The sequence below is a fragment of the Sus scrofa genome, chromosome 3 (assembly GCF_000003025.6).
Source record: "Sus scrofa isolate TJ Tabasco breed Duroc chromosome 3, Sscrofa11.1, whole genome shotgun sequence".
NCBI classification, from domain to species: Eukaryota; Metazoa; Chordata; class Mammalia; order Artiodactyla; family Suidae; genus Sus; species Sus scrofa.
Window position 1 is genome coordinate 112682871 of NC_010445.4, and position 23940 is coordinate 112706810.

General features: G+C 49.0%; 1 protein-coding gene across 1 annotated transcript; it reads left to right on the top strand.

Moving 5' to 3' along the window:
• On the top strand, window positions 10295–21908 carry ADGRF3 (adhesion G protein-coupled receptor F3). Its single transcript, XM_021087733.1, has 13 exons — window positions 10295–11662; window positions 13086–13146; window positions 13541–13681; window positions 14142–14315; window positions 14813–15031; window positions 15526–15735; window positions 16499–16642; window positions 16790–16986; window positions 17402–17581; window positions 18354–19736; window positions 20195–20236; window positions 20321–20383; window positions 20823–21908. Exons 1-13 carry the CDS (start codon window positions 11579–11581, stop codon window positions 20880–20882), a joined length of 2958 nt encoding a protein of 985 aa, XP_020943392.1. The 5' UTR covers window positions 10295–11578; the 3' UTR covers window positions 20883–21908.

Consider the following 23940-nt stretch of genomic DNA (forward strand, 5'->3'; position numbering starts at 1 on the left):
TGGCCATGTGGAAGCTCTCTGGCCAAAGATGGGGCCCATGCCACAGCAGCAACCCAGGCCACTGCAGTGACGTCAGATCCTTAACCTGCCTCGCCACAAGGGAACTCTTGGGTTACATTTATTTTATTTTACATGTTGACACCTTGATCTATCTGAATCTGGTAAGGAGAATGCTCCCTACTTTATGTCACTGAGCAAGTCCCAGGCTGATCTGTGCCCTCCGAGCGGTTCTGACCTGTACCTTCTGTCCTTGCTCATGTGACAAAGTGCTGCAGTGCAAACCAGTGCTCCAGCTCTGGCCTCCCACCCCTTTCACTGAACCGCTCCTAACCAGAAGATTTTCTCTTCTTTCTCTTTCCACACACCCCCCTACCCCCCACCCTCCCCCTGCACCCCGCCGTCTGGGAGCAACCCTCAATGTAGGGTAGGAGCTGGTACCAGTGGGAGGGACGTACCCTGTCCTTGATGACTCTCTTTTACTTTAGAATGGAGATGCTGGGGAGAGACGTGCGAGCAAATACCTTAGAATTAATGCAGCCCCCCCCGTACCCCGCCCCCCCCGCCCCACGCCTCGTCCCCAGAATCCCTCTGTGGCTTGGAGAGGAGGGCCAGCAGAGGCTTCCAACACCAGATGGGACTCTGGGGGACAGGGCAGAAGCTATTTTCCTGTGTGCATTTTGGCCATTAGACCTCTGTGTGTGTTTTAGGAAGGAAGGAAAGGGGCGGGGGGAGGGATGGAGGAAGGAAGGGAAGAAGAAGGGAAGGAAGGAAAAAAGGAAGAAAGGAAATAGGAAAAAAGTCAGCACTCATTTTTTTGTCTTTAAATATTAAAATGATTCAAACTGGAATAAAAAAAGGAGGCATCTGTGTTTTTAAAGACATACTAGATATTGCATAGTGTATATATATATGTATGTGTGTATATATATATATATATATATATATATATATATATATTTTAAAGCAGAGAAAGCATAAGGATGAGTCAAATGCTCTCTTAACAGTCAAGACTAGGAAAGCTTGGGAGTTCCCACTGTGGCTCCGTGGTAATGAACCCAACTAATAACCATGAGGAATCGGGTTCAATCCCTGGGTTCACTCAGTGGGTTAAGGGTCTGGCGTTGCCATAAGCTGTGGTGTAGGTCTTAGACACGGCTCGGATCCCACGTTGCTGTGGCTGTGGCATAGGCTGGCAGCTGCAGCTCTGATTCGACCCCTAGCCTGGGAACTTCCATATGCTGTTCCTGCGGCCCTAGAAAAAAAGGAAAAAGAAAAGAAAAGAAAAGACTAGGAAAGCTTCCTCATCCCTCTATCTAGCCTCATCATCATTATTATCCGTCTTAACTATCACATAGAAAGGAAAATATTTGATATTCATATGTCCACCACCAGGAATTAATAGAAATTAATCCCTTGCATATGTGCTTCAGAGCTTTTTTGTTTGTTTCATCTAAGGTTCCAAGCTCTGTACCATCTCTTTCTCTTTTGTTCCCAGAGTTAGCCACTGTCGTGAAGTTGTTGTTTATTATTCCTAGTCCTATTTTATACTTTTATTACATATGTTCACATCCAGATTCAATATAGTCCTATTTTATGTTTGTGTGTGTGTACTTAAATAGTATCCCACTGTTTCTAACTTCTTTTTTTTTTTTCTTTTTTGGCTGCACCTATGGCATGCGAAAGTTTCCCAGGGCAGGGATCAAACCTGTGCCACAGCAGCAACCCAAACCACTGCAATGACAGCACCAGGTCCTTAACCCACTGCACCACAAGGGAACTCCCCTAACTTCTTACATTTTTTTACATTCAGCATTGTTTGAGGTTGATCCAGGTTGATGTGTATAGATCTAGTTCACTCGTTTTAATTTCTGTGTGGTTTGAAAATATGGAAGTATATTGTAAAGCTGTCTACGGTTTGTTTATCCATTCTACTACTGACAGATGTTAGGTTTTTTCCATTTCTTGGGCCATTCTTTATTCATTTATTTAAAACTTTTATTTATTTATTTTAGAGGCGCACCTGCGGCATATGGAAGTTCCCAGGCTAGGGGTCGAATCAGAGCTGCAGCTACCAGACTATACCACAGCCATGGCAATACCAGATCCAAGCCACTTCTGCAGCCTATGCCCAGCTTGTGGCAATAAAGGATCCTTAACCCACTGAGCGAGGCCAGGGACCCAGCTCCCATCCTCACTGACACTATGTTGGGCTCTTAACCTGCTGAGCCACAGTGGGAACTCCTTGGGCTATTCTTTAATAATTCACAGACTCAAGAAAAAAACAATCTCAGAAACACGTACAAGGGAAAAACCACTGCTTTGCATATTTCTTTTTATGTGTGTGTTAAGAGCAATATGAAAAGTTGAGGTTATTTCACATTAAAACTAACAACAGGAAACCTAACGCTTTTTCAGTAAACAACTCCAAAGCAAGGTACGTAGTTTGGTTCATTTTGTGATGGAAAAGGGAACCATAAATACTTTCAGTTTTTAAATGACACATTTCTCCATTGTTTTAGTATTTTTCAACAAGCTGGCATTGCTTTAATAATCTAAAATCAAAGCGGCTTTCATGTTCTTTTTGTCGGTTTGCTTATTTTCATATTTTCAGTGTAGATATTCTGTTGTTGCCTAAACACCATAGGCTCTAAGCTGAACACTCACTCTTGTTTGGTAGGATTTATTCTTTAGCTCTGAGATGAAGGTCCAAACTAATTCTACCTGAGATTTAAGGAGAGAGGGTATACCCAACCTCATTTTTATTTAATTCGGGTATTGTTATTATGTAATTAATTCCCATTGGCAGTTGTGAGCTATCAAGTGCCCTCTCCCTATCTCATTACACCGATTACACTTGAGGTTGGATTTTGTCCTGTAAAGAATATTTTAAAAGGAAGTACACATGAATGTTCTAAGAATACTTTCGAATACTCTTCAACTGTTATAGAACGCATTTAGAAAAGTGCTTTTTAAAACTGTGGTGACAGTGGTTATGACGGCTACCTGTGTGCTAAAGAGAACAATGTTTGGGGGTTTTGTTTTCTTTTTTCTTTTTAGGGCCGCAGCTGCAGCATGTGGAAGTTCCCAGGCTGGGGGTCAAATGGGAGCTGCAGCTACCTGCCTTCACCACAGCCATAGTGACACCAGATCCAAGCCACATCTGTGAACTACACCACAGCTTGCGGTAATGCCGGAGCCTTAACCCACTGAGCGAGGCTGAGGATTGAACCTGCATCCTCAAGGGATACTAGTTTGATTCTTAACCCACTGAGCCACAATAGGAACTCCAAGAACACTGTTATAAAGGAACAGATGTGATTGCCATTTTCGGATTCATTTAAAGAAGTATTTAAAAACATATGTAATAAAGACAGATATAAGTGTGTTATGTGCATGCTACTTCGACAAGAGTATCATTTCAAGGGAACTAGAGTAGCTTGAGAGAGAAGGAATTCAGGAAGATGAGCCATAGGATTGTATGAAGTCCTGAGAGCTCCTCCCGGATGTACATGCAGGAATTTGAGTCTAAATAGCCTACCATAGACTTTGAGAATTGCACCAAGACATAGACCATCACACAGGTCCCAGACTGGGTGGCACATATGCGCAGTAAATCTAAAGAGTATCACAAAGGCTTTGAAAAGAGAACTGACATTGAAGACACAATCCACAGTAGATCGGTTAGAACTTGTGACCTGAAACAAACTAGGTCAGTTGCCTGCTAAAGCAAAAATATCAGGCCCCGCTGCACCTGTGCAGGGACGAGTAGGGGAAGTGTGATTGGGCTGCAGTGCCAGAGCATAACCGGAGCTGTCTGCCCCTGCAGTGGTGGCTCTTTTTCAGGAGCAACAGGGCAGGATCAGGCCTGGGATAGGGGTGGGGGACTGTAATAATAACAGTAACAAAATAAATCAGTGTTTTCCTGGGGTTCCATGGTGGTCTAGTGTTAAGGACCCAGCATTGTCACTGCCATGGCTTGGGTTTCTGCTGTGGCACAGTTTCGATCCCTGGCCTGGGACTTCTGCCTGCCTTGGGTGTGGCCCCCCCAAATTTTTTTTAAATAAGATTTTCTATAGGATTTAAATTAGATCCAGGGTCTCAAAACATAGTATTCAAATGTCCAAGATACAATCCAAAATTACTTGGCATATTAAGAGCAGGAAATCTCAAGTTGCACTGGAAAAAACAATCAAGAGACATCAATGCTGAAATGACCCAGATCATTAGAATTATCAGAAAAAGACATTAAAGCTACTGTTATAAAAATATCATGAATAAGTATGAATGCTCTTAAAATTCATGAAAAGATGAAAAGTCTCAGTGAAGAAATAGAAAGTATAATGAGCCAAGTGGAAATTTTAGAACTGAAAAATACAGTAACCAAAAATGTTTAAATTGCTGTTTGTGCTTTGTGTTAGTTTCTTATTGCTGTTGTAACAGATTACTACAACTCCAGTGGCATAAAGCAATACAGGTATCGTAACTTACAGTTCCAAGGGTCAGAAGTCTGAAATGAATTTAATAAAGTAAAAATCAAGATGTAAACCAAGCTGTGTTTCTTCTTAAGACTTCAGAGAAGAATACATTTTTTGCCTTTTCTACCTTCTAGAGGCTGCCTGCATGTTTTGGCTTCTGGCAACCTTCCTTCATCTTCAAAGCACATCACTCCAATCTTTGCTTCTGCTGTAGATCTCCTTTTTTGTCTCTCACATTCCTGTCTGTCTTTTATAAGGACCATGTGATTACACTGGGTCCACTCAGATAATTCAGAATCATCTTCCTGTCTGAAGATCCTTAATTTCATGACATATGCACAATCCTTTCTGCTGTTAACGTTTCATATTCATGGGTTCCTGGGATTAGGAAGTAGACATCTTTGGGTGGCCATTCTGTCTACCACAGGCTCAGTAGAAGAATAGAGACAGCAGAGGAAAGAGTAGGTGAACTTGAAGAGAGAGCAATCAAAGTTATCCAGTTTGAACAATAGGAACTGAAATGATTAGGGGGGAGGGAATCTAGGGGAAAAACCTAAAAAAATAAAAGAAAAAGGCTATCATTTTTTTCATTAGAGCCCAAGAAAGAGAGGAGAAAGAATATGGTGTAGAAAAATAATATTTGGAGAAATAATAGCTGAAATGCTCAAATTTGATAGAAGACATAAATCTGCAGAAATCTCCATGAATCCAAAACAGGATAAGTGTAAACAAATCCCAGCCAAGACACATTGTAACTGATAAAAGCTAAAGGCAATGGGAACAATCTTTAAAGCAGCCACAGAGAATACGATACATTACTTACAAGGGAAAAATGAGTGAAATGATTGTGGATTTTGCCTCAGAAACCATGAAAGTCAGAAGGCAGTGGAACAACATTTTTCAAGTACTACAAGGATCATTTCATTTACCTCCTTCATTTGATTGATATGGAAACCGAGTGTTTGTCCTGAATGAAAGGTGAAGTGCTTGTCTTGAATCTCAAGGTTCTCTAATCCCGTATCTTAATATAACAACCATTTTCCCACCATCGCAGTTGTCCTAGCTTTTCTGATATTAATCACAAAATAAAAAATTTGCTCTATGTAGCTTAAGCAAAACGAAGTTGGAAACTCTTATGAACTCAAGATCAGGATGCAAATAGGCATCAAAAAAAATTATGATTGAAACAATGGACTCTCTTCATGCCTGTCTTTGTTTTTATCTGCACATAAGGTTCACTGTTCCTTTGAGCTCAGATCATTTTCCCAGTTCACATGACAGAAAACCAATAGTTGCTGTATTGCAGGTCCAACCTCAGGCTGTCACCAAGTCCTAGTTCCCATATTACCCCAGAAGAGGGAAACTGTTCCAAACTGGGAGTTAGATGTGTACTAAGGACTGTACTGTAGTTGCAGGGTCCGTGTGACCTTGTGTGAAATGACCCCTTCCATGGTAAAGCTGTGATTAAGAGTGGAGTGGTTCAGAAAAGAAGAGGAGTACAGCAGAGACAATAGATTTTCAGTACAAGTACCTGCTATTTTTTGCCCTTGTCGCACATTTCTCTATGGTTCCTGACAAAGTGTTCAAAAATGTTTCTGGCTTTACTGACTTTATAAAATCTACTTGTGTGTATATTTCTATATTGGTTAAATGAAGTTTTTACATTTTCTCTGATTAGAATGTTGAAATAGGAGTTCCCGTGGTGGTGCAGTGGAAACAAATCTGACTAGGAACCATGAGGTTGAGGGTTCAATTCCTGGCCTTGCTCGGTGGGTTAAGGATCCGGCGTCACTGTGAGCTGTGGTGTAGGTTGCAGATGCTGCTCAGATCTGGCATGGCTGTGGCTGTGGTGTAGGCCAGCAGCTGTAGCTCCAATTGGACCCCTAGCCTGGGAACCTCCATATGCCGCAGGTGCAGCCCTAAAACAACAACAAAAAGTGTTGAAATCCATCTTTTTGTAGTCCATACTACATGATATGGGTGAAGAAAGCTTATTCCTCTCTTCTCACGTTTCCACAGAGGGGAGGAACTTCCGTTTCCCTTAAGGATACAGTCTCTGTTTCCTTGCCCATTTCTCCAAAGGAAAAGTGAGCTCTGCGATGGGTAAGACATGGAGAAGCAGCTCTCAATCCCCCCTCTTCTGGAGTGGCCAGGCTTTCAGACTCATTCTCAGCTTCCGGCTCCCCACAAGGGAGACCTGGAGATGCCCGGGTCCTGGCTGGGTAAGTAAATTCAGTTCAAGGAGGGTATGCTGGGACACGCATCTGGCTCAGAGCCAAACCACCATCTCCCACTCAGCTTTTCCTGGAATGAAGCTAATTTTGATCGTTCGCTGTCTGACCCCTACGTCTGCTTGTCCATTAGCTACCTCTTTGGGGACCTCAACACGTAGTTGTTCACTCAGAGAAAATTGTTCTGCCTTCAGAGAGTAATATTCCCATCTTGTAGCCTTTTGTGATTTGTATAAAGCATCTCCTATTTTTCATATTCAAATCGGTCATCTTGTCCTATGTGGTTTTAGGATTTCATTTCATGCTTAAGGAAGGCCATCTACACCTCTGAGTCACAAGAGGATTTCCATAGATGGGTCTAAATAGATAGGGCATGTGCTTAATAGAGCCTTCAATTGATTAAAGTTTTGATAACCTGAATTATATATTAAAGTCAGGCAGGCTCCTGACTTAGAGGATTTGAAACATTTTTATCTTTAGAAGGAAAAAATCTGTCCCACTCCCATGTCCTAGTCCTCACCACAGGTTTATTCACCAAAAAGGAAAAAAAAAAGTCCACATAAAACTTCTCAGAACCCCCACATCTTGCAGCAAAGATAGCATCCAAGGAGTTCCCTTTGCAGCTCAGCATGTTAAGAATGCGACTAAGATCCAGGAGGATGCAGGTTCAATCCCTGGCCTCGCTCAGTGGGTTAAGGATCTGGCTTTGCTGTAATCTGCAGCAGGTCACAGAGGTGGCTCGGATTCTGCGTGGCTGTGCCTGTGGCATAGGCTGGTGGCTGCAGCTCTGATTTACCCACAGGTGCAGCCCTAAAAAGAAAAAGAAAACTTTTTGAAGAACTGTCTTTCTTGTGGAATCAAATTCTATCTTATTTCAAATCTATTTTCTAACCCAAAGGTCCTATTTTCCTCTATTTAAATTGACCTATTTTTCCCCCTCTTATCTAGTTTTAGAGTCAAAAGACATGGAGTTAAGGTTCAGCTGTAACATCAACTTGGCTCTTTTTCCTGTTCTGTAAAATGAGAATTGAAGTAGCCCATATACATAAGCTCAGGTCCCTTCCCATTCTAACAGTCTATCATTTAATTGTTCTAATAGTTTAATGCCACGTCAGGTGGAAAGAGAGTAAGAAGTTAGGATTCTTGTGCGCTAAAAGTCTAAGCTACTTTCAGTAATCTATTAGTTTACACAGTAAAGGAGGTTTTAAGAAAATCTGTTTGGAAACAGATAAGAGAAGACTAGACCTTTGCCATCAAAGGCACTGCTGACAAGGCCTGGAGGGCTCAAAGTGCAAAGAAATGGAGAGGGAAGTTCCTTTGCCCCAGGGCAACCTAGGGGCTCAGAAAGGCTGGCCGCCAGGGTGAAAAAAATCACCGGTTTCAAAGGATCTTTCTGTATTCAAAGGAGCAAAGGCCAGTAGCCTTCTGATTGACCTTGGGTTTGGGAGTAAGCAAGTGGCAGCCATAAGTATCTATTTGCCTGAATCCCACCCCAGGCCTAAGACCTGATCAGCCTGTGGGTGCTTCCTGACAACCAGTGACACCTGGACAAACCTGAAAGACTTTGAACCTGGTTAGTCCATAGGAAAGAAGTTGAGACTTTAAGATTTGATTAATGTATTTATTTTTCGTCTTTTGTCTTTTTTAGGGCTGCACCCGCAACATATGGAGGTTACCAGGCTAAGGGTCAAATCAGAGCTGCAGCCACCGGCCTACACCACAGCCACAGCAACCTGGGATCTGAGCTGCATATGCAACCTATACCACAACTCAAGGCAATACTGGATCCTTAACCCACTGAGCAAGGCCAGGGATTGAACCTGCATCCTCATGGATCCTATTCGGGTTCATTAACCACTGAGCCACGACAGGAACTCCAAGATTTGATTTTTTTAAATTAAGATTTTTTTGCCATTAGAGAATACAGAATTTAAAAACACAGAAAAACAGAAAAACATAACATATCCTACCATTTAGTTACAACACTGTTAATGTCTTGGTGTATTTAATCTATTGATTGATTCATTTAACACAAATATTACTTAAGGCCTCTGGTGCATGGCGCTGGGCCCTGGGGAACACTGAAGTCAACATAACGGACCCTGTAGAATGGCAGTATTTCCTTCCAATCTTTTCCTGGGCGTTTTTTCAAAAATGTTTCAAACTTCCCTAAAATTATAGGAACAAAAAATTAATTAATTAATATTATAGGAACAACTGGAGTTCCCATTGTGGCTCAGCGGTTAACGAACCTGACTAGCATCCATGAGGACATAGGTTCAATACCTGGCCTCGCTCAGTGGGTCAGGGATCTGGTGTTGCCATGAGCTATGGTGTAGTTCGCATATACGGCGCAGATCTTGTGTTGCTGTGGCTGTGGTGTAGACTGGAAGCTACAGCTCCAATTCAACCCCTAGCCTAGGAACCTCCATATGCCATGGGTGCGGCCCTAAAAAGCAAAAAAAAAAAAGAAAGCAAAAAAAAAAAAGGAAAGGGGGGGGAGCGAGAGAGAGAGCGAGAGAGAGAGAGAGAAATTATAGGAATGACCCAAAAACACTGTAAAAGAAAACTCACTTATTTCTACTGATGGCTTTATACACCTTAGACACCTCAGCTTCACCAAACCAGGAGTATGTGGTTACCCCCTTAGTATTCTCACGTCTAGGCATGAACTCAAAGGAGTTAAGAGGAACTAGGTATCACTTAGGGAAAGTTATGTTTTGGGGGTAGAAGCTTGTGGGGTCTCTCCAGCTCCAGGCACTTCTTCCTTTGGTATTTCTTTTTTTTTTTTTTTTTCTTTTCTTTTTTTTTTTTTTTACGCAATGAAGTTATTACGTTTATAGTTGTACAATGATCATCACAATCCAGTTCTTGGGTATTTTAACTGCTTTGAGATGGAGCATCTTCTCTGTAGGCAGTCTGTCCTCGCTTCTCCTAACTGCACGGTTCCATTGCTCAGTCTGCCCTGGCCCGGAAGCAGCCCACCTCCAGGGGTCTCAGTCTGTCCTCTCTCCTCTCATTCCTGGTCCTCGAGAGCCCCCATCGAGCGTTGTCCAGGGCCACCTGATGCTTTGACTGACTCCCTTTGGCAACCATAGCAACCATCCTCCCTGGGGCCCCTTGAGACCCTTTGCAGCTGCATAGACAGTTTCCGACCTGCTACAGCGCCCCACCCCAAGCAAGCACTGTGCCTTCTCTTTCTGATTCCTAAACCCGATTCTTCACTGCGTTTCATGTTTTCTGAAATCAATTATTTACAAAGTCTTTGTTCCCACGCATGTATTTGCTCTATGTGTTTGCTGTTCTTTCAGCAGTGACCCCTGGCAAAGGGGGATTTGAAGTCATGGTGAGACTGGAAATGTATTGCGGCTGGATTTCTACCCTAGGTGGGGTGTGTGTGTGTGTGTGTGTGTGTAAATCAGCTCTCTCTCTCTCTCTTTTTTTTTTTTTGCCTTTTCTAGGGCCGCACCCACAGCATATGGAGGTTCCCAGGCTAGGTAGGGGTCTAATCAGAGCTGTTGCTGCCAGCCTACGCCACAGCTCACAGCAACGCCGGATCCTGAACCCACTGAGCGAGGCCAGGGATTGAACCTGAAACCTCATGGTTCCCAGTCGGATTCATTTCCGCTGCGCCATGACGGGAACTTCTCAAGCCAGATTTTGTTAGGTTTAGCCAGCTATTGCTGTTTCAGTAACCTGCCTGTTTCTATTTTTTGCCCATTTTCTTACTGATGTGTAAGATAAAAAATTCTTACGTTAAGATTAGCCCTTTTAGAGTCCTCCTCTGGCACAGCAGGTTAAGGATCTGGCGTTGTCCCTGCAGCTGCTTGGGAAATTCCACATGCCATGGGCATGCCCTCCCCCAACACCCCCGAAAAAAGAGATTGGCCTTTTATTCAGTCATAGTCCTACAAATATATTGTCTTTGCCTTTTTACCTAACATTCTTTTCCTCCCCAATTTGGTACTTTTTATACAGTCTAATTTATTTCCTTTCTGGCTTCTGGGTTTTGTCATGTTTAGAAAACTCCTCCTCACTTCAAAATTATTTTGTGAAATTACTTGATAATTTCTCTGGATATTTTTCCAGATTCTTTGTTACGTTTATGATTCTAGCCTATCTGGAAATTATTTTAGGATAACAATTAGTTCCAATTTTGTCTTTCCTGGAGCTCCCACTGTGGTGCAATGGGTCAGGGGAGTCTTGGGAGCTCCGGGCTGCAGGTTTCATTCCAGGTCCAGCACCGTGGGTTAAGGAGCCGGCGGTGCCGCAGCTGTGGCTTAGGTCGCAACTGAGACTCAGATCTGACCCCTGGCCTGGGAGCTCTATATGCCACGGGGCAGCCAAAAATGAAAACCAAAAAAACCCCCAAAAACCAACAAACAATGTTTGTCTTTTCTAACCCTGGCTCTTTGATCAATGAGTCAGTTTTCTGGGAGTTTTATCTTTTCTAACCTTGTCTCTTGAATCAATGATTCAGTTTTCTGGGAGTTCCAGAACAATCCAGATTTCCCAGATTTTTGGAGATGTGAGTGAACCTGGCTGTTGACACATAGCTGGTCGTGGCCTAGGCACCCCCGGCCCAACCCAGGTCTTTTGCTGCTCACTGAGTCCTTGGCCCAGACCCCAGTGGGGAACCCAGGCAGACCACTCTCACTGGGCCATGGGGATGCCAGGTGGCCCCTTAGTGACCTGGATGCCCATTTGACTGTAGCCTGGGCTGAGCCCTTCCTCAGTAAATCTGGCCCTGGCTCCCTTCCCCTCTTCCCTCCCATCCCATCTGTGCACGGCCCTGCCTGCCCCTGCCGATTCTCTGCGGAAATTTGCATCATGCGGCAGCAGGAGGGCTCTTGAGGACTGCTGCACCGAGCCATGGTCTGCTCGGCCGCCCCTGCACTGCTCCTGGCCATGACTCTCCCCCTCGTGGGGTCACCAGTTGCCCGAGCATCCCAGCCTGTGAGTAAACCTGGGGCAAAGACCCAGGGAAGTTCTGCAGAGGCGATCATAAGAGCCTCCGGATGTGAGAGGCCGCAAGAGGTGGGATGAAAAGATGGGTGGAGAGGAAGCAAGGCTGGTTTGTTAAAGGATCTCTGAAAGTTCAGCCTCATTCTCTAGGCTGTGGGGATACCTTTTCTCCTTTTTTTTTTTTTTTCTTGTCTTTTTGGGGCTGCACCCACGGCGTATGGAGGTTCCCAGGCTAGGGGTCGAATTGGAGCTGTAGCCCCGGCCTACACCACAGCCACAGCAACGCTGGAACCGAGCCTCGTCTGCAACCTACACCACAGCTCACTGCAACGCCGGGTCCTTAACCCACTGAGCGAGGCCAGGGATCAAACCCGCAACCTCATGGTTCCTAGTCAGATTCCTTAACCATTGAGCCACAACGGGAACTTCACCTTTTGTTTATTCATTTGAGTTCCTGAAATGCCAGTGATGCCTGCTGCACCTCTTCCAATCAAGCTTCCAATTTAAAAATGAAAAGAAGGGGTTCCCATTGTGGCTCAGTAGGTTAAGAACCCGACTAGTATCCATGAGGTTGAGGGTTCAATCCCTGTCCCCGCTCAGTGGGTTAAGGACCAGGTGTTGCCATGAGCTGTGGTGTAGGTCGCAGACACGGCTCGGATCTGGTGTTACTGTGGCTGTGGCATATGCCGGCAGCTCCACTTCGACCCCTAGCTTGGGAACCTCCATATGCCGCAGGGGCAGTCCTAAAAAGAAAACAAAAAACTTTGCAAACTTGGGAACCGTTAGCATAGAGGACAGGGCCCAGTTTGCACTATAAGATTTCTGTTTTTGCCCAAATGTAGCTCCAGCTCCAGCTCTAGCTGCGTCTTTAGAGCAACACGTGGGCAGATATCCTCACCCCCACACAATTTTGAGACCGGGGTAGCTGGTGAGGAAAGAATTTATGGGCACCAGAGACAAAGGGAAGATGCTTTCTGCTCCCCCTCATGGCGATTCCTATGCAGGGAAGAGCCCCCCAGCCTCTGGGCCCCAAGCCACTCTGCCCAGCCCTCCCACCGGAGCTCCAGACACAGCCATTTCAATGAGCCTAGAGGCCCAGGGACAGGCAGGTTCAGGAAGGAATCAAGCAAAGCATGTTGACTCTCCGGGGTGTGCCTGGTTCCTGGGTCCACGTGGGATTTGCAGGCCCTGGAGGGATCCCTGGTGCTGCAGCCCCGCACCTTCTACCAGAAGCCTGCTTCCCCCTCCTGCTGTGCCCGCTCGATTCCAGGCAAGAAGAGGAGCTTCAGGGAAACCGAGTCAGACCAGATGAGCCAGGCTGGCCCCTGGTGGTTTGGGGAAGAAGGCGTCCTTGGGAGAAACGTGGGGTCAGCCCTCCTCAGAGACTACCCCTCACCCCCGTGCTCTATTCCAGGGACAGAGCCAGGCTGGAGGGGAATCTGGGCAGCCACTGGACCAAGAAAGTGGAGCAGGTGGTGAGCAGCTGGACAGCGGGGGGCGGGAGGAGACGGGACCGAGGCAGAGAGAAAAGCCTGGAGGAAGCACAGCATATGGGGACCTCGGGGTTCAGAGAGAGACTGGGGCTGGCGCTGGTCACTCAGGTCAGGTCCGTACCCACTTCTCTAGCTGTGAGGCCTTAAGAAAATCATCCTGGAGAGTTCTGTCCATGGCAGGGGGGTGGTCGGGAGGGTGGCATGAAACGGTGGTGTGTGTGAAGGCACCGTGGCCGGGTGAGCAGTTACCTGTCTGTGCCTGGATGTGCTTTGGGAGGTGGGAAGTGCTTCTGGTTCCCAGCGGTGATCAGCTCAGAGTGGGGCCCCGAGGGGGCTGGCGGCCTCTCCCCTCCAGCTCTCCCCCCTGCTCCTGCAGAATCAGCCCTGCTCTCAGTCTATGCACAGCTGGACTTCGCACATGAGACCTGGCCAGCAGCGCTCTCGGGACCCCTGACTCTCCCCGCTGCCTCGGGGTCCTTTGCCCCCGTAACGCTCACTGGCCTCAGCCTCACCACAGGTAGGGGGGAAACTCTGCTGTCCCCTGCTTCTCAGGGGCCCTCGCTGCAGAGTGCAGGGAGCCCTGCCCTCCCACAGCCCCCTGGTCTGAGATTCTGCGAGCCCCTCCCTATCTCGAAGTGGTGGTGGGGGTCGGTGTGGCCCAGCTCCTTCCCCATCTCCCATCAGATAGACCTTCCCGTCCTGCTCCATGTCTTCTAAACTTTGGCAGAGGCCCAACAGGCCGATGACAGGGGGCGTGGACTTCAGCGCTGGCGCCCCTGATGCCTTAGCCCAGCACGCGCTCCGCGGCTTGGAACCCTGGCTGAGAAGGTGGTGCCTGATGCGGGGTTGTGACTGAGGTGCCTGTGACCTTGGGATTGTGCCAAGCACTCAGCCCTCGGGCTTTGCAGGCATAAGGTAGTTGCTGGAATTTTCCAGACAGTCCACCCACTTCTCACTCCCCTTCCCCCCTGTCACAGAGTGTAAGGTCAACCAGGATGGGTGTAGCTATTGTGCCTGCCTGTCTGGGTACCAGTGGAACGCCAGTGTCTGCTCCCATCACGATCCCTGCCAAACCCACCTCAAGCACCAGCCTTGTGGCTGCCTTGTCTTCAGCCCCATGGAAGCCGGGTACTGCCAGCTGCTGCCACCTGGTGAGGAGGGTTGGGATCATGGAAACCAATGGCCCAGAGTCAAAGAAACCCTCTCTGTTTTGCTTTTTTTTTTTTTTTCCCCTCTCTGACCCCTGTGTCTCTGCCCAGGGGTCCCAGCCCAGCGGCACAACTCCAGGTGGGAGAAAATACCAGCCATCACAGGGGATCACAGGCCCTGAACTTGGGACAGGGGGACTGAGACAAGGAAGAGGGCCCCAGAGACAGGAGGACAAGGAGAGGAAGGTCCCTCCTGTGGCCCAGGGAAGCGAGCAGTCCCAGGTCCAAACTTCCCCAGCTGGTTCCCACTGACCGATAGCATCTTCCAGGCTGGATGGCTGCTGCCACACTCCTCCAGGGACAAAACAGAACGAGAAATGTTAGCAGGGGAGGGTGTGAGGAGGAATAGGCTTCAGAAGATGGGGCAGGAGAGACAGCTTGGCCACACCAAAGGCCACAAGTTCCTGCTCCAGCGGCCCCCTGTCCCCTGTCTCCTGCAGTCCCCGCCACTCTGAGCCTCAACTCCTGGCTGCAGATGCCTGGCAGCACCCTGAACCTGACCCTCCTCACAAGCCAGGAGACCACCAACATGAACTGGTTCCTGTGGCGCACAGGGAGCCCAAGCCCTGTCCTCCTGTGGGCAGGGACACGTGTGTCCCTGACCTCCAGCCCGGGCCGGGCTGTCCTCAGCATCATGAACATCTCCCATAAATGGGCAGGTAGCCCACCTGTCCCTCCCTCCTCTTCTCTTGTCTCCGCTCTCCTGCCCTTCTTCTTCCCCTCTTTCCCCCCCGCTCCCCTCCGTCTCCTCCTCCTCCCTCTCTTCTTCCTTCTTTTCTCTTTCTTTCCCTTCTCCCCATTTATTCATTCTGGGGAAGCTAAGTCTAAGAGGCCCACTGATGGGAGTTGTAATGAGAGACCGCTGAAAACGTGGTCTCGATGCCTACCGAGGACGGATGCCTGCCTTTCTTCACGCTGCTGAAATGGTAGGGGCAGGAAGGTTAATACCTTCACGGCTGCAGGTTAATAAAAAAGGGTCAGCACCTCTTCTTCCTCCTAGAAGTCCTTTTGGGGACAGGGATCTTTCCTGCTGGGGCTAAGCAGAGGCTGGATGGAGAAGGCAGACCTGGGGTGTGGCTTGGGAAGCAGCAGAGACTCTGTGGCATAGGTGGGGGCCAAGGAGCGGGGCAGTGCAGCAGGTGTATGTCTACAGGTGAGTACATCTGCTGCTTTGAGGCCCAGGGATTCAGGTGGGAGCTGCAGCAGGTGGTGAGAGTGCCCCTGCGGGAGACAGACGTGACTCGGCTTCCAGACCAGCTCTCCATCTCCTGTGCCACCTCCCCCGGCTTCCAGCTGAGTTGCTGCATCCCCCGCACACACCTGGGATACATGGCCTCCTGGAGCCCCAGAGAGGGCAGTGAAGGTATGGAAAGGGGTTGGCTGTTGGGGGCGGGGGCGGTAGAGAGGGGGTGGCTAGTGCTCTTCAGCTGACAGCAAGCAGAGGCTGCAGTTCAATCTGGGAGTTCCAGGTCCAAGTGCAATGCTGTTTTTACCCCAATTCTTTTTTTTTTTTTTTTTTGCTTTTTAGGGCCGCACCCACGGCATGTGGAAGTTCCCAGGCTAGGGGTCGAATTGGGACTACAGCTGCCGGCCTACACCACAGCCACAACAACACAGGATCCGAGCCACATCTTTGACCTACACCACAGCTCTGGGCAACACCAGATCCCTGACCCATTGAGTGAGGCCAGAGATTGAACCTGCATCCTCACGAATACTAGTCGGGTTCATTACCCCTGAGCCACAAAGGGAACTCCAACCCCAATTCTATTGATACAACAGTAACCACATATAGGCAGACAACTTTTGCAAAATGCTTTCATTCCCACGATCTCGTCGAACGCATGGGATATTACTCTACGAGGTTGGTTTGGTTATGGTCCCATTTTACGAATGAGTTCACCGTGGCTTCAGGCCCTGGAGCTGGCAAAAGACCTCCCAAGCCCCCCTTCCCCCAAATCCAAGCTCTGCCTCCAGGAGTTTGATGCCCGCATACCCCTCAGCTCTTCCCGCACTGCTCTGTCTGCTGCCAAAATTGCTAGAAAGTCTGTGGCGGCATCTCGGGGCCTCCTGGCGTCCAGTGGGTTTCTGGCCCAGACGTTTCCCTCTCCCTGTCTCGCCCTCAGCCGCCTTAGTCCACACAGCGGACTCCCAGTGCTTTGGGCTGGCTGTTCAGCACTGCCCTACAGCTGACACCACGTACACCTGTGACCTGCAGAGCCCGGGACTGACCCCTGTCAGGGTCGCTGTCTCTGTCACCGTCATCCAGGGTACGTAGGGCTTGGGTACCTCTCACCTTCTTGCCTTGGAAGCTCCTCCTTGATGGCTCCCTGTCTGGCAACAAGGCCAGATGCCACAGCCTGCACGGGTTTCTACCCAAAGAAGAGGCACAGGCTGGACGAGTCTGGTGTTTTCAGATGGAGACGCCACCTGCCCTGAGGAAGCCTCAGCTGTGGCCTGGAACGTCACCAAGGCTGGCCATGTGGCACAGGCCCCGTGTCCGGGGAACAGGACGGGCATGGTGAAGAGGGCTTGTGGGCCGGATGGGGTCTGGGGGCCCATCCACAGCGGCTGCACAGACACGGGGCTCCTGGCCTTGCATCAAAGAGTCCGGGTAAAGCTTCCGGCCCTGCTGCCCACGTGCCCCATCGTCCATGACCCACCCCTGCCTCACTCAGGACCCAGCTTTAGAGTCCTCTTCCCCTGAGGCCCGGCCCAAAGCTTATTCAGCTTCTCTGAACCGGAGCCCTGGCAGAGCCAGGAAGTAGGCTGGGGGGGTGGGGTGTGCTCAGGGCAGCCAGCACTCTCCTGGCGGGGATGGTGCCCATCTCACACCTTAATCCCACCAAGTGTGTCTGTCCCACTAACGGTGTCAGTGCCTTCCACGTGGCTCACCCTCCTCTGCTTCCCACGCCCCTGGGACACGGTGCAGAGAAGGTGCTTGTGGAGGGAGGGGGTGGCCCCTCCCCCTTGACTCACCCCCCCACCCACCCCCGCCCCACTCTGCCCCACTGTCCTGTCGGTCTCAGCTGCTGCGGGCAGGCCAGGGCTGGCCTGTGACAGAGGTGCCACAGATCCTGGCTCAGCTGCTGGAACAGGTAGTGGTGGTGGCCTCACCCTCCGACTTACTGGCACTGGTGCACACCATGACAGTCCTGGCCAAGGTGGTGGCAGATGCCAGAATACAGCTCAACTACAGCGGCCTGGAGGTGAGCTCTCAGCCACAGCAGGGGCCCGCTGGGGAGTACAGCCCGGGAACTCTTCCCCTCTGGATGGGCTGTCACCATGGGCTGTCAGCCGGCAGAAATTCTAGAGTCCAAGTGTTTGCTCCCCTGGTCCATCTCCTTGGATGCCAGTCTCCCAGGCCGGGGAGTGTGGAGAAGGCCCGGTGCTGGGGGCACACGGGGTGATGGGGAGGCAGGAAGGGGTGGAAGGGGTGAGCTGTGAGGCACGCATGCGCACAAAGACATGTGGCTACGACCTGAATCCCCCCTGCCCGCAGCTCTCAGAGTAGGCAGCAGCTGGTGGGACCCATAAGCTGCAACCAAAAGGGTAACCAGGGACCATGACCCTGCACACCCTTCGGAACTGGGAATGTGTGTCCCATGTAGGCGTGCAGACATGCAGGTGACCCTCTACTTCGGAACGTCGTGCCCTCATCTCAGGCACCATTCCTAGCTTTGCAGACCTGCAGGGGCCCCTTTAGGACCTGGTGGTCCCAAAGGACGGCCTGGGGAGCAGGGTCATCAGGCGGAGGCTGGGGACGTGTCTCGGGAGACCACAGATTTGAAGATGCCCCGGCGGTTAGCTCAACAGCCCCTTGTTCTTCCTGTCTAGAAAGTCTCCCTTTGTGGGCCTGTTCTCCTCCTGCCTGTTGTCCCCAACCTTAGGTCTGGCACCAGACCGGGAGGGTGGGTTTGGGGGTCTGTCGTTCCCAGTGGCCCTGGCAGCTAGGCCTCGTCGCTCTGTTGGGTGCTGCAGGCTCTTCTGAACACCACGGACAAGGTCCTTGACATGGACTCCGGATCCCTGTGGACTCCGGCCCGGGCCCAGAAGCCCTTGGTGGGCTCCAACCTCCTGCTGGCTGTGGAGATGCTGGCACGCAGCCTGTGCCCACAGGACCAGCCCTTCTCCTTCGTCTTGCCCAACGTGCAGCTGCAGACCCAGCTCCTGGGGCCCACGTCTCCTGCTGACTACAGAGTGTCCTTCCCGACTCAGCCCCCGCTGCGGGCATGGATTCCCCGGCACTCACTGGCCCCACTGAGCCGTAACGGCACCAATGTCAGTATTACCAGCCTGGTGCTGCAAAAACTGGACCACCTTCTGCCCTCGAACTATGGACCAGGGCTGGGGGACTCTCTCTCTGTCACTCCTGGTCTGGTCCTCGTCATCTCCATCACGGCAGGTGGCCAGGTCTTCAACCAGGGAGAGGTCATCATGGACTTTGGGGACACAGATGGCAGCCCCCACTGTGTCTTCTGGGACCACGATCTCTTCCAGGGCAAGGGGGGCTGGTCTGACGCAGGGTGCCGGGTGCAGGCAGCCAGTGCCAGCCCTACCACTCAGTGTATCTGCCAGCACCTCACTGCCTTCTCCATCCTCATGTCCGGACACACGGTTCCCCAAAACCCCACCCTGGAGCTGCTGAGTCAGATGGGCTTGGGGGCCTCCATTCTGGCACTGCTGCTGTGCCTGGGCGTGTACAGGCTGGTATGGAGAATCGTGGTGCGGAACAAAGTTGCCTACTTACGCCACGCAGCCCTGCTCAACATGGTGCTCTGCCTGCTGGCCGCAGACACCTGCTTCCTCGGGGCCTCACTGCTTCCTCCAGGGCCCCGCAGCCCCCTCTGCCTGGCCGCTGCCTTCCTCTGTCACTTCCTCTACCTGGCCACCTTTTTCTGGATGCTGGCCCAGGCCCTGATGTTGGCCCACCAGCTGCTCTTTGTCTTCCATCAGCTGTCCAAGCACCGAATGCTCTCCCTGATGGTGCTCCTTGGCTACCTGTGCCCACTGGGGTTCGCAGGTGTCGCCCTGGGCCTCTACCTGCCCCGAGGGCAATACCTGGGGGACGGGGAGTGCTGGCTGGACAGGAAGGGAGGGGCGCTCTACACCTTCGCGGGGCCAGTGCTGGCCATCGTGGGCGTGAACGGGCTGGTACTCACCATGGCTGTGCTGAAGCTGCTGCGACCTTCCCTGTCGGAGGGACCCCAGGTGGAGAGGCGCCAAGCCCTCCTGGGCGTGCTCAAAGCTCTGCTCATTCTCACACCCATCTTTGGCCTCACCTGGGGGCTGGGCTTGGCCACTCTGCTGGAGGACATCTCCGTGGTCCCGCACTACCTCTTCACAGTGCTCAACGCCTCCCAGGTGGGTGATAAGGTGTGGCTGTGCTTTCTGCCCTGTTAGCTTAAGTCACCACCACTCCCTTCTCAAGGAGGCATCATGGTGGAGCAGGAGAAACATAGGGAATTTCAAAAGGCTCGAGTGTGGATCCCAGTTCCCAATGACGAGCTGGATAACTTCGGACAAGCCTCTCTGAGCTTTGGTTTTCTTATCTGTAAAATCTCCGGATTGGCCGCTGAAATCAAGGGATTGTCATCACCCTAGCCTCTGATATGCATCTTCTTTGTAAACCTAATTGTAAGGAAAGCCCTGGAAATGGATCCTGTGCACCAAGTGGTGCTGATGTATGTGAAAAGAGACAGGGGAAGCCTCAAGAGATGAACCAGACAAGAGGACGGAGGCTGAAGGAAGTGAGAGGATGGAGGTGATTTCAGCTGATTCCTTTCTCCTTGACTAACTGATCGCTATCTCCCCCTTTTCAGGGCGTCTTCATCTTATTGTTTGGTTGCCTCACAGACAGGAAGGTGAGTCTGTCCACCTGCCTGTGCCTGACTCGCATCCAAAGGCTGGAACTTTGTTTGGCATAACTCGCTCAACCTCTCCCGCAGGTCCAAGAGGCTTTACGCAAACGCTTCTGTCGCGCCCAGCCCCCCACATCCACCATCTCCCTGGTGAGTTGCTGACTTGAAAAATTCTCACTTCACCTCCTGAGATCAGGTCAGATAGCTTTCCCCAGGGGAGACGGACACAGCGAGAAGCCAAGAGGAGTTTGAGGTTTTAGGGCAAGCTCTCCAACAACAGAGAAAGCAGCCCAGGCAGAGGATAGATTCAGGTTCCTGGGCTCCTGATTCTAACCTCGACTCCTGGTAACTCTGGAGTGTCCCTGTGTCTCCCTCTGAAAATACTCCAGTTAGCGTTTGAAGGGAAAAGGTAGCATCAAGGTAGGATCAGTATGCATGGGAGTCACTGTAGCCAGAAGCAAAGTTCCTCGGATTTTTGCTGCCCAGGCAGGAGGGCAGGCGAATATGTAAAAATGGATACAACCTCGTCAAAGGAGAGCTGGCATTAATAATAATCGCCCTGCAATTGGGCCCGTCCACCCCTTCCTAGACCACAAATGAAGCCTACATCCCGGAACAGAGCAAAGGAAGAAGCCAGGATGCCAGGTGAGAATGAAGCCCTGGGAGCAGCGTGGAGCGAGGATGAGGATACGAAGGGCTTTCCAGCAAAGCTCTAAAAAGGAAACTCCTCTTCATATGCCTGTCCCAACCCAAAAGACAGAACACAGACTTCTCCAAGTAGATGTTTCTAGATGGGCTGGAGAAGGCGGAGGCCTCAGAGAGCAGTGGACATGGCATCCCCTCCTGCTTTCCCAGAAAGACGGAAGGAGTGTCACCACCGCCAACCCTTGAGTTAGCTCACTCTGAAAATTCCTTTTCACACTATCAAAATTTTAGTTAACCTAAAAAACAATTGTTTTGAAGGAATTGCATTGGTGGGTCTGGTGTCCAGAGGGTAGGGTAGACGGCAGAGGCTTCAGGGCCAGCATCTTTCATGGGGAAGACAGAAGTTTGAGTGACCCACTTGCAGAGCCTGGTTCCTTCAAGGGAGCCAAGGGTGTGTTCTTGAATCCAGGGACAGGACACTTCCCAGCTCAGCCCTGGGGAAAGATAGGTTTGTTTCCATTAGTCACACTCATTTCTCTCGAAGCTCACCTGTCCCCACCCCTAAATTTTCTAAGCAAGAAAAGCATGAAAAACCAGTTAAAGCTACCTAATACCTGTCTTTGCTGAAAAAGCAATCAACAGATATCAAAGTTCAAAATAATTACAAGTAAAACTGTCTCAACTAATTTTTAACTAATCAACAGTTCATGTTACAGATATATTTGATAAAAATGGTTTTAACTATTCAGTGATTTCTTGTCTGATTATTTCTTCTCTCTAGTTACAAAGAAAAAATGGCTTAATTGACAGGAACTCTGACCTTCCAAACGTTGGAGGCGAAGGGGAGAATTTGGTTTCTCTTTTCAAAATTTAGGAAAAGGTGAAATTAATAGGTCCTTTTTTCTTTAACCTCTATAAAACACAGTACTATGAAATGTAAGTTTCAGGAGTTCCCCTTGTGGCTCAGCAGTAAGGACCCTGACTAGTATCCATGAGGACGCAGGTTCAATCCCTGGCCTCGCTCAGTGGGTTAAGGATCCCGCATTGCCATGAGCTGTGGTGTGGGTCGCAGACACGGCTCGGATCTGACGTTGCTGTGGCTGTGGTGTAGGCCAGCAGCTGTAGCTCTGATTCACCCTCTAGCCTGGGAACCTCCATATGTCATGAGTGTGGCCCTAAAAAGACAATAAAACAAAACAAAAATGTACGTTTCACAGACACACGCAAGTGTGCAAAAAGTCACTGATAGGAGCACATTTGTAAGAATGCAGTATAAAATTTTAAAGTGGAACGGTAACACAGACTGTCAGGAATTAAGGCGAAAAAATGAAAAACACTGACATTTTTTAAATGATAGCATCAAGCTAAGACTAGATATAGAAAAGAAATATTTAAAAAAGCCTTTACAGGACACCTGGATGTCTAGGTGAATTAACTTATGGAATCCACAAGAGGATGATGATAGGACTCTGAAATTTTTAAAAAAGAGATAAGTGAAGAAGTTCTAATGAATGAGTCTTTGTTAACTAGAAAATTCATGGATTGTTTATAAAGTAGAATGGGGATGTTTTCTTTTGAAATAAAAAGTGATATGCCAACCACGTGCCATTGAAGACAATTTCTTATATATGTAATACCTCCTAGTGATTTGTGTGACTGTTTTTTTTGTTTTTGTTTTTGTTTTTTTTTGGTCTTTTTGCCATTTTCTTTGGCCGCTCTCGCGGCATATGGAGGTTCCCAGGCTAGGGGTTGAATCGGAGCTGTAGCCACCAGCCTACGCCAGAGCCACAGCAACACTGGATCCGAGCCGTGCCTGCAACCTACACCACAGCTCATGGCAATGCCGGATCGTTAACCCACTGAGCAAGGCCAGGGACCGAACCCGCAACCTCAAGGTTCTTAGTCGGGTTCGTTAACCACTGCGCCACGACGGGAACTCCTGTGTGACTGTTTTAATTGTGTGTAACGGTTTCCCAAAAAGTTCCCTAAATGGATTCAATCACTCTTCCAGATAAAAGATACCACCTCACCAGGACCACTGCAGTATCTCTGTGCCTCTGACTTGTTCCAGCCCCATGGGAAGAAGCAGCCACTGAATCAGTGGGGCTTTGCCTTGCTGGTTTCCCTGGCAACAGTCATGTCTCAATTCCACTTTCACTTTATAACATTTACAGCCTTAATTTTTACAATTATATTTTTTTCTGAAAACTTCAAGTAATACGGAAGCAGCAACGACTCCTTTTCTGAATTTGCTTCTAGAGATGTATGTGCTCTCATTTTCCTTCTCAAACGGTTGCACATGCCCAACGAATGCTCTGTGGCAAAAAGAATGGATAAATGAGGGAGTTCCCATCGTGGCGCGGTGGTTAACGAATCTGACTAGGAACCATGAGGTTGCGATCCCTGGCCTCACTCAGTGGGTTAAGGATCTGGTGTTGCCGTGAGCTGTGGTGTAGGTCGCAGACGTGGCTCGGATCCTGCATTGCTGTGGCTGTGGCATAGGCTGGCAGCTACAGCTCCAATTAGACCCCTAGCCTGGGAACCTCCATATGTCGCAGGAGCGGCCCAAGAAATGGCAAAAAAAGACTAAAAATAAAAATAAAAATAGAACGGATAAATGAAATGACATTAGGCCTTTGTTTACTTGGCTCTCACCATTAAAAAAAAAAAGGAATGTAAAAGAATACTCTGGAGGTATAATCTCCCTATAAGAAAGTGAGATTTAGCAGCAATTCCATTTCTTAGTAGATGGGTTAAAGAAATAAGCAAGTGAACAGAGAGTGTGCACTCTAGTGTGTTTACATCCTCAAAAAAGAAGCACTTAATGAACTAAATTAGGATATATACAAAGGAATGCTATGTGATCATTAAAAATGATGACATATAGCTAGCTATACCTACTGATATGAAAAAAAAATTTACACTACATAGCCCAGTAAAACAAAAGGGTTCCAGAACATCATTATACCAGCTATATTCCATATGTCCATATAAGTATGTGTGCAGGAAAAATGAGAGGTATCAAAATATAAACAGTGGGTATCGCTACTTGATTTTTTTTT

What these genes read in the sequence shown, in the direction of transcription:
- ADGRF3 (XM_021087733.1), top strand. Translation starts at nt 11,579, where the DNA reads ATGGTCTGCTCGGCCGCCCCTGCACTGCTCCTGGCCATGACTCTCCCC. An exon ending in CCAAGAAAGTGGAGCAGGTG is followed by an intron (nt 13,147 to 13,540) that starts GTGAGCAGCTGG and finishes CTGCTCCTGCAG; the next exon opens with AATCAGCCCTGCTCTCAGTC. An exon ending in TCAACTACAGCGGCCTGGAG is followed by an intron (nt 17,582 to 18,353) that starts GTGAGCTCTCAG and finishes TGGGTGCTGCAG; the next exon opens with GCTCTTCTGAACACCACGGA.